Consider the following 12722-nt stretch of genomic DNA (forward strand, 5'->3'; position numbering starts at 1 on the left):
ATGAACTTTGAGCAGATTACTTTCTGTGAATATTTCATCAAAGATGAGTTTTCCTGTTATTACGTATTATGTATAATGTTCAGATTTTTTAACAATCACACCTATTTATTTAATGTGCTTCTTTGTTGACGAATTCAGAGTTTTCTTCTCCTTGAGGCATGGCTATTGTTCTATTAGCTCTGGTTGTTTTAACTGCACTTTTCTAATGCAGGACGTGGTTTAGCAGAGAGGCACTGTGAATAAAGCTAGCTTCTGTTCAGGTCTTTACAAAACGTTTTTTTCTTTTTTAGATTAACAATTCTTTAAAAGATAACAATTTAATTTAGTTTTTGTCACACAATTCAATGAAACGCTGAGATATAGGCCAATTGTTTTTTAGTTTTTTTAAAAGATTGTCTAACACCCTTGAATCAAAAAGGCCTTGCAACCCCCTGTGAAGCTTTAGCGACCCCTAGTGCGGGTCTTGACCCCCAGGCTGGGAACCAATGGACTACGTGACATCATTTAAATCGGGAAAGATGGTGTTGAGATGATTAAAATGGGGTTATGAAAACAAATGTGTAAGACACAAGGAAACAAAACCCAAAGCAACAATGATAATTTAAAGACTTTTTATGGACATTTGAAAGAAATAGAACACTGTATAGATATGATTATAGATTTTGTACAGGGCCTGCACATGTGGGTACAACTAGGCTAGAGCCTCAGTCTGACTTTCAGTCAACCAGTCATCCTCCCAGTCAGTCAGTCCATCATCTATACATCACGAGACCTGCCATCAAAAAAGACCAATAGGCTAGTCAGCCTCTTAGCCATTGGGTCAAAATACCTTTCAGCCTGTCATAAATCCACCTAAACTATTCCACTAATGGCTGCCTCTTACTGTACATCCATTGCACCAAGCAGTAAGTACCTAACCAAGCTAGTCCCCCAGTTAGTCAGCCATTTAGCCAGCAAATAAGCAGGCTAAAAAAGTTAGCCCAGCCACAAGTCGTCCATCTATCCATTCAAACTTCCAGCCTGCAAGGAAGCCAGGTCAGCCAGTCAGCCAGTCAACCCTGGGGGTCCTTCGGTGGTATTAATCAGTCTGGTTTCTGCTGAAAAGCTCAATCTGCACATGATGGATGATCCGTCGTGCTGAGGGAACCGAAGTGACAGGTGACAAAGAAGGACACACACACCTGTATAAATCCACTCTCCCTCCTGTCTGGCTACACCGTCAAGGTAGCAGGGTGAAAGTGAATGTGTGTGTGTGTGTGTGTGTGTGTGTGTGCGTGTTTATATGTGTGTGCAGGCGCAAGTGTCTCCGCATGTGTCCTGCTCTGCTAATGAAGTCATCTGAACAGTGATTTAACAGCCCTGGTGTAAAAGCCTACCGCCCTTAACTCATAGCCTTGCTCCATTAGAATGTGATATAAACCCTGGGCACAATAACTGTCCTGCCACTGTAACAATATATAGGGGGCCAATGGGCCACACTGCTAACTCACAGTCAAGGGAGTGAAAATATATTGGCTGTGTACAGGGAAGGGAAGTCATTCAAGGAGAATAAAACTCATAAGACAGAAAATACAGAACATCACAAGGTCACATTGACGGGTGTTGTTATACAGTATGGGACAACGCCATTACTATTAACATTGTCAAGAGTGTAAGATTTTATCTTCTAGTTTGTCCAGCAACTGGAGGGAGTAAAAGAGTAATTGTTGTGAAGCCTCTGTGAAAACAGCCACGGGCACTTCAGTCTGCGGTTACGCAGAAAGCATTATCCTTATCTGCACTAACAAATGGATCATACGATCCGACATCAGTGTGCTTATCCCGTGAATGGTCTTCCATAGCTTGAGAGATATTTTTGAGTCGAAGATGGATCTGAGGAAAACTTTGACAGCTTACATGTCGCCAGCCGTGAAACTAACTTCCTGCTCTGTGCGAGCGTCTCAGGCAGAACCAAAGCCGTTCTCCAAATCCTCCATGAAATCTGCTCCTCTGGCCCAACAAAGAGAGGCTAATGAGGCAAATGGCAGAATCTCAGACACTTTGATACTTTGAGATTAGGGGTGAATTATATAACCTTTACCCCCCCCCCATCCTTCCTCATACTTTTTGGTGCCTTGTCAGTATTGACTGTTCTCTCTCTCCCTCTCTCTCTCTCTCTCTGTCACTCACAATCTCAAACTGCATCCAATCTCTTCTTTTTTTCCCCCCTTCCTCTTCCTATCTGACTTCACTGCATTTAGTTTCTATTCATGTATGCCCCCAACACTAATTTGGCTCAGTCAAGCAAAGACAGTATCTGTTTTAACAAAGCAGCATATGAGGGGAGGAAGAATGGAGTGTGGGTGTATGTGAGAAGAGGAGGTAGAGGCTTGAAGGCGACAAAGCTCATCACAGCAGAGCACAGAGCCGCGTACTTCACCCTTATTAGACCTGTGTCCTTGGCAGATGCAGAGCTTGCCCTTTGTTAGAAAGGTGTGTGTGTGTGTGTGTGTTACAACGGTGGTGATTTAGAATGGATTGGGCGTATAGGCGTGGAGACAAGGTGCAGTAGCCCCATGGCTCCCTGATAGCTGGCAGCGTGACAGCTGTGAATGGAGAACAGGGAACAGCCTGAAGTATTGCCATCTAATATGTGTCACATACCTGCATAAATATTTATACCCATTGCAGAGCAGAACAGGAGAGGAGGGGGGAAGGGGAAGATGGGACAAGAGTGCTGGACTTGGATTGAAAAACTCTTCAATCAGATGACACTAAGATCGGAGATAGACACTCTTTTTCAAATCTTTAACAACCTTTCTGGCTGTTTCAAGGCCTGGGAAGTACATGAACAGCAGGCATGCCTCAATTAGCGAAATCGGCAACACATTTTGTCCAGACAGACAGTCAGCCACACATGCATTAACAAAGACAGAATCCCATGATTCAACACACGCAGGATATCATAGCACTCCAATATCCTTTTTCCAAAGAGTTCTTTCCACAGCTCAGCCTCCATTGTGGAAGCCACAGGAGCCCTTGGCCTTTGAACAAAGTGGAAGTTTGAACCTCTGATGAAGAGCAGCTGGGCTATATGATCCCCAATGACTGGAGCTTATGCCGAAGTTAAGTCAAATAGAGAATTTGGGGGTTGGAGGGAGACTTGCCTCCGGAGCCCCAAGTGAACGGCTCATTTTGTACAGGTATAGACACGACTGACGCAGCACATGTCTCTTTGGAGCGGGGCTTTTGTTTCATAAAAAAACAACAAAAACATGAAAACACACTCACACCTGCATTTGCATGTGCATACACACACACACACACACACACACACACACACACAACTGTCAGTGAACATGTGTATAAGTAACAAGTGAAATGAGCGTTTTACCTGTTGGCCAGCAGAGTTTTGAAGGTGACCTGACTCATGCCCTGATATGCTGGCAGCAGCCTCGACCAGTCCCATGCCCAATCGACCGCTGCACTCTGTTGATGTATGAGGATAGGGTATTGTTAGTTATTAATCAGGGTTAATACCATCAGTGCATTACCGCTCCAGCTGGGACCCACTAACAAAGGAGGAAGGGGGTCCCCAGCACAGGCTACCGACACCAGGCGATCAATCATGTCCGCACAAGAAGGTTTTTATTCCAATAAGACAGCAATTAATTTATAAATCCATTTGGGGGGATGTAGCCATCATTTATAGAAAGATAAATCAATTTTGGGAGGGAGTCGTTACTCTTGTGACTGCTTGGCTTTTTTTTCTTACCGTCTTCAATGGCACCCCGCCAGACCCCCCCCCCTCATTCTTGCTTTCTCTCCCTCTTTTTCATAAACACATGTACTTCCACACACAAACACACTTGGCACTAGCACCATATTGGGAAAGCAAATAAAAATCAGATTGCTTTGATTGCCAAAATGTCACTCTTAACTCCAGGCTGAGTTTTATTGACAAAAGGAGGAGAACTCCACTTGTTCCCCCCATCCATCCCTCCCCCCACTGCTCCTTCCTCACAGGTGATTGATGGATGGAACTTTTTTTCCCTCCACCTGCCATTTTATTTGACAAACAACACAGGCACCTGAAGCGGAGAAGGCATTTTAATCATTCTCTTAATAGGGTGTTTCTATGCAAAGCTATGCAGCCTCCTGTGATAAGCCAAAAACAGGCCAAGTCTTAGGATTAAAACGTGTCTGTTCCTGAAAACAATAGTGGAATCACAGCTACATAACAAGAGATGTGATGCGTGTATAAATACATCTGATCTGTTTCAAAACATAAACACACAAGACTGTCTTGAGGAAGTAGCTTCTGTTAATTGTTTGGTGTGATATCAGCAGTATTTCCCTTGATAGTAGGAGAGAAATGAGGGTGAAAGCTGACAACTCTCACATTGAGCTAAAACTACCTGTAGCTAGACTTATCCCCTTTATGGAGAAAAAAATCTAACAATTAACTGAAAAATCACGGTGGCACTCCTGGGGATATGTTTGGGGTAAGAGGGTATATACGGTTCAAAGCCCCAAAGAAGTGCACTTTAAGACTGCACTCTCCTTTAACATTACTCTTTCTTTTATGAAAAAGAAATCTTCTCTCATCTTTTCACCTTTTCAGTGTGCTTTTCTTCCTGTCAGCCTAACTCCTGCCTGGAAAAAGCAGCGACCTATGGAGAATAGGAAAGCCGAGCCCCAGAAAGACCTGACAACTTCAGAGATTGCCAGAGTATCCAGTTCGCTAGAGACTCAAACAGCTCCTAACCTTCAACATTAAGCTTCTGGCCTCGGGAGGAAGTTAAAACGACACCGCCCTGCACATTACAAGTACACCCCCACAGTACAAAGTCTGGAGACATGAAATAAATCCACGATTTGCTACCAAAATAAACTGTGATGATGACTTAAACATGCTTGACAAACCTGATGCAGCTTCTTCTTGCCAATGTGGTCAAATTGGTGGAGAGGATTGAAACCGTCAGTGTCCGCATGACTCTCACAGCCGAGGTCAAAGTTTATCGAGTGAGGAGGATTATTGGGCGAGTTTGTGCTTCCACTTAGTTCAAACATCAGTAGTTCCTGTGTCCAAGATGGAAGTGGAAAGAAAGGGCAAAAACACAAGAGAGAGAGAGAGAGAGAGGAGGAAGGTTATAAAAGACATCTTATGACAGAAAGACTGACAATACATCCAATAAAAAAAGGCTGACAAACTAAGACCAACAGGGAGAGGCCAACAAGCTATTTACAAGAAAAACGTCTTGCAACAGAGGAGACGCAAGGCCATTCAGAATACAGCATACTGACATCAATGCTTCTAGCTTGTGAAAATGATAATGCACTTTTGAAAGTTTGTATTCCATGGACATCCAGTTTCACTTACGCAACTAAAGTTCATACTGCACTTTTTTCTAGACAACCATAGTAATGGCCAGAATGGTCTCCAGCTCCATATTTTCTAAATAATCCGCCTCAAAAAAGTTTAATTAACCAGAGGCTGTTCAGAAAAAGAGTAATGAAAACACAGATCATACCCGTATATAGATGATGTGTGTGGATGTAGAGACAGAGAAGGGTTTTCAGGGCACCAGAACGCTTTCTACTTTTGTTTCTGTAACCTTTGCTGTGGTTGCTTGGTGCAGGTGTCTTGCAAGATGTACAGTATAAAGTAATGAGTGTGTGTGTGTGTACATGGGCATCCCGGTGTGAATTCGCTATATTCCCATCCATCAGCTTGACATGGCCTTTGAACCTGCTATCCCTCCAACTCACCGCCAGCCCGGTCTGTCCCTGACCTTTGTGTTCCTGCCTCGACCGTGGGAGGGTAGAGGTACTCGGGCTGGCAGGAGGGTAACTCAGAGCATACTTTGGAATCCCATTCACAACCTATTAAATTGCTACGCAGAGTTATAGCTGTTCACGGATCCCATCAATGGCAGCATAACATATATGGTGCTTATGTTTGTGTTATTCTTCGGTGTGGTAATAGACAGTCTATAGGAGGACCGTGTCTGTAATAGTCACATGAGCACCAACCAGACGTGGTTTCTCTTTGCTCTACCTACCGCCGCACCTATAACTACAGTACATATACTATGCTGTGATGATCACTGAGGGTTTGGAATGTGTTTTGTTTCTGATGGTATTCTGCAAAAGCAATTGCCCATTCAAATAATTAAAGTTAAGAATAAGTCTGTTGACAATATATATTTCTGAATATCAACACATTCCATTAAAAGACCAAAACCAACAATTGATTAATTAGCCAACAACTGATATAGTTTATTCCTATGTGCCATACGGCACTTTTGTTTTCCAAAAAACTAATAGAAACATTTCAGTCAGCCCCAATGTTGAATTGGGTGACGTTCTTCATTACAATTAATATGGGCGGAGAAGTTTATTGTGTAAATAATGTATTTCATCCCACATACACATCCTGCTGCCATAAACACTAGAGCACCAAATCCGCAGCAGAAAATTGTCCCTAACAAAGACAATTTTATATTTACAAAAAAGTGACAGTGTCTACTTAACAAGGAATAGTCTGTCAACTTTTTAAAAAGATGTATGTCCTCAGAAGGAAACCTTTGTGCCTGAATGCTACAGAACTGGTGGGGAAGCTGGAAAGAATTGGGAAACAAACTAATACACTGTTGGTTTTGGTCTTTTAATGCAATTTGTTGACAGCTGCAAAAATAATAATTATAATACGAATAACTATATTCACCATTAAAAGAGCTACCAGTTAAAACAATGTGTACAGTGTACTTGACTCTTCTTATGTCCTTTTTAGACCACTCTCACTTTAGAACACATGTTTTACCAACTGTGTACTTCAGCGAAACCATCACTAAAGTCCCTGTCGATATAAATCTACTCCAATGAACGTGGGCACTTTGTAGAAAACTTCTACTTTTCATTCTGTTAAACTTTTTTTCTCTGAAGTCTGTTTAGCTAAAATAACTTCTACTTGAGATTTGAAAAAAAGACGAACCACTGCTCTTTCTCACTCAGATCTCCTCCAAAGAGTTCTATACTGAACGTGGTAACTCCATGTGGTCCCCTCTACTCTACATGTGGTGAGCGTATAACACAGGAAATCACTGTAGGTTTGCACCCTTGAGGTCACCTGAACAACAGAAGATCAGAACAAGCAGACTGCACACAAGCAGCAGCCCTCTTCCCTCTGTCTCCCCCTCCTGAACAGCCTGCGGCCTCAGGCCAGCAGCCACCTAATTGCTGGGGAGAGGGAGTGCTTCCCTACCTCATTGCCTTGGATGATGTGATAGATCTGCCTCAGGTAGTCGCTGCCACCTGCTTTGTGGCAGACCTCCAGCAGCATCAGGCCTATTTTCTGCTCAGTCAGTTCAGCCGCAGCGACTCCGCTTTCCTTTCCTCGCTCAAACACACTGAGAGAGAAACAGAGATGGGAAAAGGAGGAGGCGGGAGAGCGGGGCAAAGAGAAAGTAGAGGAAACAGGAAGGTGTCAGCTTGTATCTCTATACCACCTCTGGCCGAGGAAGTGTTTTCTAGTTTAGAGAAGAATTTGGGGTAACATTTGGAATTTGCTATACACAAGAAAATTAACTGAAATACGACTCCTGAGTTAAATGAGTTTATGTTTTTTTTTAGTTTTTAGAGAATTTCTTCGCTCCAGAGGGCAAATTAAGTTAAAATGCAAATAAATATATTTGTTCGCTCCACTAAACATTGTGAAAACCAGTCTGGTCAAGGCTAACGCAAGTGAGAAATACAGTCAAATTATTCAGGGTTAGATAACAAAATAATTTCCACTGTTTTCATTACCATTCATGAGATACATGGGGGAATTTTGACCGAAGGATGTTGGTGCACTAAAAGCGCTTGGTGTGTGTGTTCTTAGACGCATATGTGTGTGTGTAATTGTGTGTCAAGGTCCTCATGCATGTACGGTCCCCAACCCTGGCAGACGCCCGCATCTTTTTCCTGCCCTTCCTGTATGGATGGATATCACACTACCGTCCATCAAACCTTCCCCTTCACATACACTTCCTGTCATTGTTCTCTCTCTCTCTCTCTCTCTCTCTTCCCCTTTGTAATTATAAGGTGGCAGAAACGGTGTCGCCTGTCAGCCAGCCATTGGCTGCTTGACATTGAGAGTGGCAAAGGAAGAGGAGTCCCCTCTCGTCCATGTACATTGCCTCATTCTTTTGCCTGGCGGCCCGACGTTGGTGTTGTCTGCGATGGTGGCTGTGCATCCGTGTCAGCACCTGCGCTGTATCCTTTCCTGTCCATCACTGTGCAGGTGAAGCAGATGATTGGATTCAGTCAGCGGGGTGATTAATGAGGGCCCCTCCGGATTTGGGACAGCCTATCAATCATGTCATTAGGGCCAATGTGCCCTGAAAGAGGCAGACCTCCGCCAAGGAATAACTGCATTCATCTTCATCTGTGTATGCATCCCGTCAGCCCAGCCAGGGTCACCATGATGGAGAACAATAATCTTCTCCTCTACAAATTACTTTGCAAAGACAAGGTGGGTGGCGTGGGGAGGGGGGGGGGGGGTTGCTATTGGGAAAGGAAGGAGGGAAAGTGGGATGAGGGAAGGGCTCAAAAGGGGGCAAATGTTCTTTTTTTGAGGGGTTTACTCCGTGTATGTGTGTGTGTGTGTGTGTGTGTGTACATGAGTGAGATGCCAGTAAGTTGAGTGCCAGTTGTTTTTGGAGTTATTACTCTCTCTCTCTCTCTCTCTCTCTCTCTCTCTCTCTCTCTGACACTGTATTCTGATTGTTTACAAGCCAGGCGTCACTTCCCTGTGAAGGTTAGTTTAATGAATAGTAATGATCCCAGTGAATGCCTCCGACAGGTGATACATAATCACTCTTCTTTCACTTTTCCTCTCAACCCCCTCCCCACCTCTCCATCACCCTCTTCTTTCTCTTCCCCCCCCCCCCCATCTCATCCCTTCTTCCTGTTACTAAAGCAGACAGCATTTCCGAGAACTGGCCATGATCAACTCACTGTTTATATTTATTTCATTCTACTTTTTTTTTTTTAATTGTACATGTCGTGTTACGGCGCTGAATCACCTTTTTATGAGGATGGATGTATCCAAAGTTTGTTATGATGAAGTGAGCAACCAGAGGCACAGTTTCTGGGAACAAGCTACAAAACGGCGAGCCAAAGGTCACAGATCAGCCCAAAGTGAAAGCTGTTTTCCCATCACTCCAGCCTGCAGTCCACTCAGTCGGACGACATGTCCATCATTTACCACCACAAACAAATCTGAGGTTCATTGATCTTACTCATGAAGCTTTTCAATGAAAAATGATCTCAATGATACGATACATCAGAATTTGAATGCTCAATTAAAATGAGCATATCTAAGCTGCATTCTTTTTAACTGGTTTATTCAGTATCTATATTGAATGTCAAGGAGCTGACTACGCCATCAGTCAGTAAGATAAGTTTGAACCACCTCCTTCATCAGAGTATCAGCCCTCGACCTCCTTCTTATTATTGATAAATCACTAAAATGATGTACTGGGAAATTAATTTCATAAAAAGCTGTGTTACGATCAAAATGATCTGAATGAAATTATACGTCATTTTTTGTTGACGGTTCACATGAATAATCAATACCCAATTGGGACTTATGATGGATATATATATAGCACTTTCCTGTATGCATGAAAACACTAATATAAACTCCATCAATACCATTTTGACCTTGACCTGTAGCTACATCCCTGCAGTGGATCTCTCACCTGTCTGAGCAGAGCTTCCGGGCCTTCTGCAGCTGCATGTTTGTCCACTTGGGTCTTTTTTCCTCCAGAGCCTGCAGCACTTTTAGCACTGTAGGTTTGGGAACACCCTGGCAGACAAACAGCAGACCATTAAGGTAAATCAGTAAAAGTCGGATGAGTTAATGGCACACATTAAATCAACTATGAATATGATGAAATCATGGTATTTGGGTTTTTAAACACACACATATACTGTACATATAAGTAAGCCGTTTCAGCCAGTACACTACCTTACCCTAAATTGAAAACAAACTTCCTACTTATTAAAATAGATAGTGTTGTTATTATACATGTTTGTTACATTAACCTTAGGCCTTACCTTCTGTTGAATGCCCATGGTAGCCTGTAGGCACTCAGCCAGTAGGTACAGGGGTTCCTTTACGCCACGGTCCAGTGCCAGACCACTGATCTGTTCTAGTGTGTCTGAGTCCTCCAGGCCCTGGATCAGACAGCCTAACAGGGCCCAGAGTAACAGGCCCATTAAGCGCAGCTGCCGGGCATGCTGGGAGAGGTGCTTCTCTGCCACTTGGAAGAGGAAGCGGATGGGGAGAGGCACGGACGCTACGGCCAACGGTAGATTGGTGAAAATGAAGGACAAGGCTTGAATGATTACGGATATGACAGCTGGAAGGAAAAAGAAATGTTAGTTTTGGAAAACAACTCTACAATGTCTTGAACCTCACTTGAAAATGTGTCACATAGTCTGTGCGTACTCTTAGTGGCAGTCTCCTTTCCCTGTGCTTCCAGTGGTGTGTAGTTCCACTCCTTGGGTATTTTAGCCAGGACGCTCTCTGGTACATTCTGCTTAAACGAGGCTCCACTGGGCTCCTCTGTGGTCTGCCAACCCACGACCATGGAGACCAGGTGTACCAAGAGGCTGTTGGTTGACTTGGTGACTATCGACCGCACACAGCTGATCACAACAGGTACAGCCTGCGTTGTGTCTGACAAGAACAGCAAAAGAAAGCAGCAAGTAAAGAAGGGTGGCTGAAAGAGCATCACATTGAAGACTTAAGACCTTACTAATTGTATGTATGTATGTATGTATGTATGTATCATTGATTTTTAGACTCAATTTGAAAAAAAATAAAGGCATTAAGCTGAACAAATTAATGATATGCCGGGTTCAGACTACACAATACTTTTGCTGTCACGATGGTCACTGTGTCAGATTAATTGTAGAGTAATAAACACTTGCTAAGACTTGGCCGAGAGACATGACAGACGACATGCTGGTCCTCAACAAAGCAGAAAAGAGGTGCTAGGAACCAACATCCAGTAACAAGACAAGTGTATGATGCTGGCTGTCTTGTGTTCGGGAATTTCACAGTTCCACCTAGCAGCACCAACAACACCATTACTCCTTCGCTTTGCCATGTTTACAGTTGTGCGTGTATTGGTCAAAGTCACAGACGTGAGGGAACATGGTGTGAAAGTAAATCCTAGAATCCAAGTCTTTCGTCAGGGGTCCCAGATCGTCCACTATGACATATTACACGGGATAACATGATCGGGCAGGCTACAATCAGGCTGATATTGTGTAGTCTGTATGAAGGACTGAAGCCAATGAAGTAGAAGAAACCCAGATGACACAGATTAAATTGACTCATTTAGAGTTACAACTTTGACATGGAAATGTTCTGCTTTACCAAGTTAACTAAATTCAATGTGATGCAGATGCAGTTTTTGTAACTGTGTCCGACAATGGTACATGTGCCATCTGACAGACCGACTAGGAACTTTAGAGAATGAAGAGTAATCAACTGCAGATAATGATGTCCAGTTGAATTTATTAAGCAGACATGTTGCCTGCTGCACGAAAAACTCTTTAATTATTTGAAAAGTAGTCATGCAGTACAAAGACGTCTCTCAGTACATAATGAAAAATGAGGCCTCATACTAACATTTAATACTATTCTATTAAAATACAGTTTTATTACTGTACTAGGTCTTAAATCACAAAAGGTTTGAACTTGTAAACTTGTCAAAGACCAGCAGACTTGCCATATTATTGACATAAAAATGAAGGGTAGATTAAATTTTATGATTGCTACCAAATTAGAGTGGGTTACATAATAGTCCTCCTAGTTATAGCGCACTCAGTCTGCGTCACATATTTTTTAAATAATGGGAAAATACAGAGAAATATCTGCACAATAATCGAGTAATGTCAACTTGAATTCAGATGTTCTCGATCAAACCGAGGTGGCCTGACAATAGAAATCGTAATACCTTCTCCAGGTGCACTATGTCTTTCGTCGCTTTGCCCTTTCATATCCCGCTCATATTGATAGCAGAGCAGCTACAGCGTGAAGTTGTATGGCACCCATAAACTTCCTACAGCTTCAGCTGTAAAACCAAAGGCTACGACAGAGAGATATAGTGCTCTGAAGGCACTGGAAGTGCACTGAAATCTCCAGGGACGTTTAACAAATGTGTGACCTCAGACCCACAGAAAAAGAGGAGAGCGGAACAGAAAATGATATAGCTTTTCGAAGGAGATGCGCTCGGTGGCAGGTGAGACATGGACCTATTTTTCAAAGTCACTTGGTTATCAGACTTTATACCGCCCGCTACCGTATTGACTGGTGTATTGATTCGAAACAACTGCTACCATGTGATGAAACATCAGTGTAAGTGGAGAAATAGTGAAACTCTCAACGTAATCTATGAAAGTTAACTCAGTGAACAGTTTAAATAGAAATGGCACTCGGGGTATCCTGTAACCAAAGTTATAATACAAAGATTTGGCAGAGTCCAATAATTAACCTAATTACACTGTGAGGATAAATGATGATTGGATGACTTTCTGAATTTCTCTCTGGCTCACTCTATCTCTTTTCTGTTCTTCCCCTCTGTCGACCCCTCCCCTGCTCGGTCTCTATCCAAATACTCTTCTCCAATCACCCTAATTTATGCTACAATAATTACCACTCACCCAGGATATAAAAATCA

General features: G+C 42.9%; 1 protein-coding gene across 1 annotated transcript in view; it reads right to left on the reverse strand.

The window, feature by feature from the left end:
- kiaa0825 (KIAA0825 ortholog) overlaps positions 1-12722 on the reverse strand; it is a gene marked incomplete at its 5' end in the record, with an annotated part of 105612 nt that overhangs the window by 56500 nt on the left and 36390 nt on the right. Inside the window, 6 exons of the mRNA XM_079160587.1 lie at positions 3374-3468; positions 4906-5061; positions 7247-7391; positions 9729-9835; positions 10087-10391; positions 10481-10711. Coding sequence (XP_079016713.1) covers positions 3374-3468; positions 4906-5061; positions 7247-7391; positions 9729-9835; positions 10087-10391; positions 10481-10711 — 1039 coding nt within the window. The remainder of the gene's footprint in view (positions 1-3373; positions 3469-4905; positions 5062-7246; positions 7392-9728; positions 9836-10086; positions 10392-10480; positions 10712-12722) is intronic.

This window comes from Pholis gunnellus (genome assembly GCF_910591455.1).
Source record: "Pholis gunnellus genome assembly, chromosome: 6".
Classification (NCBI taxonomy): domain Eukaryota; kingdom Metazoa; phylum Chordata; class Actinopteri; order Perciformes; family Pholidae; genus Pholis; species Pholis gunnellus.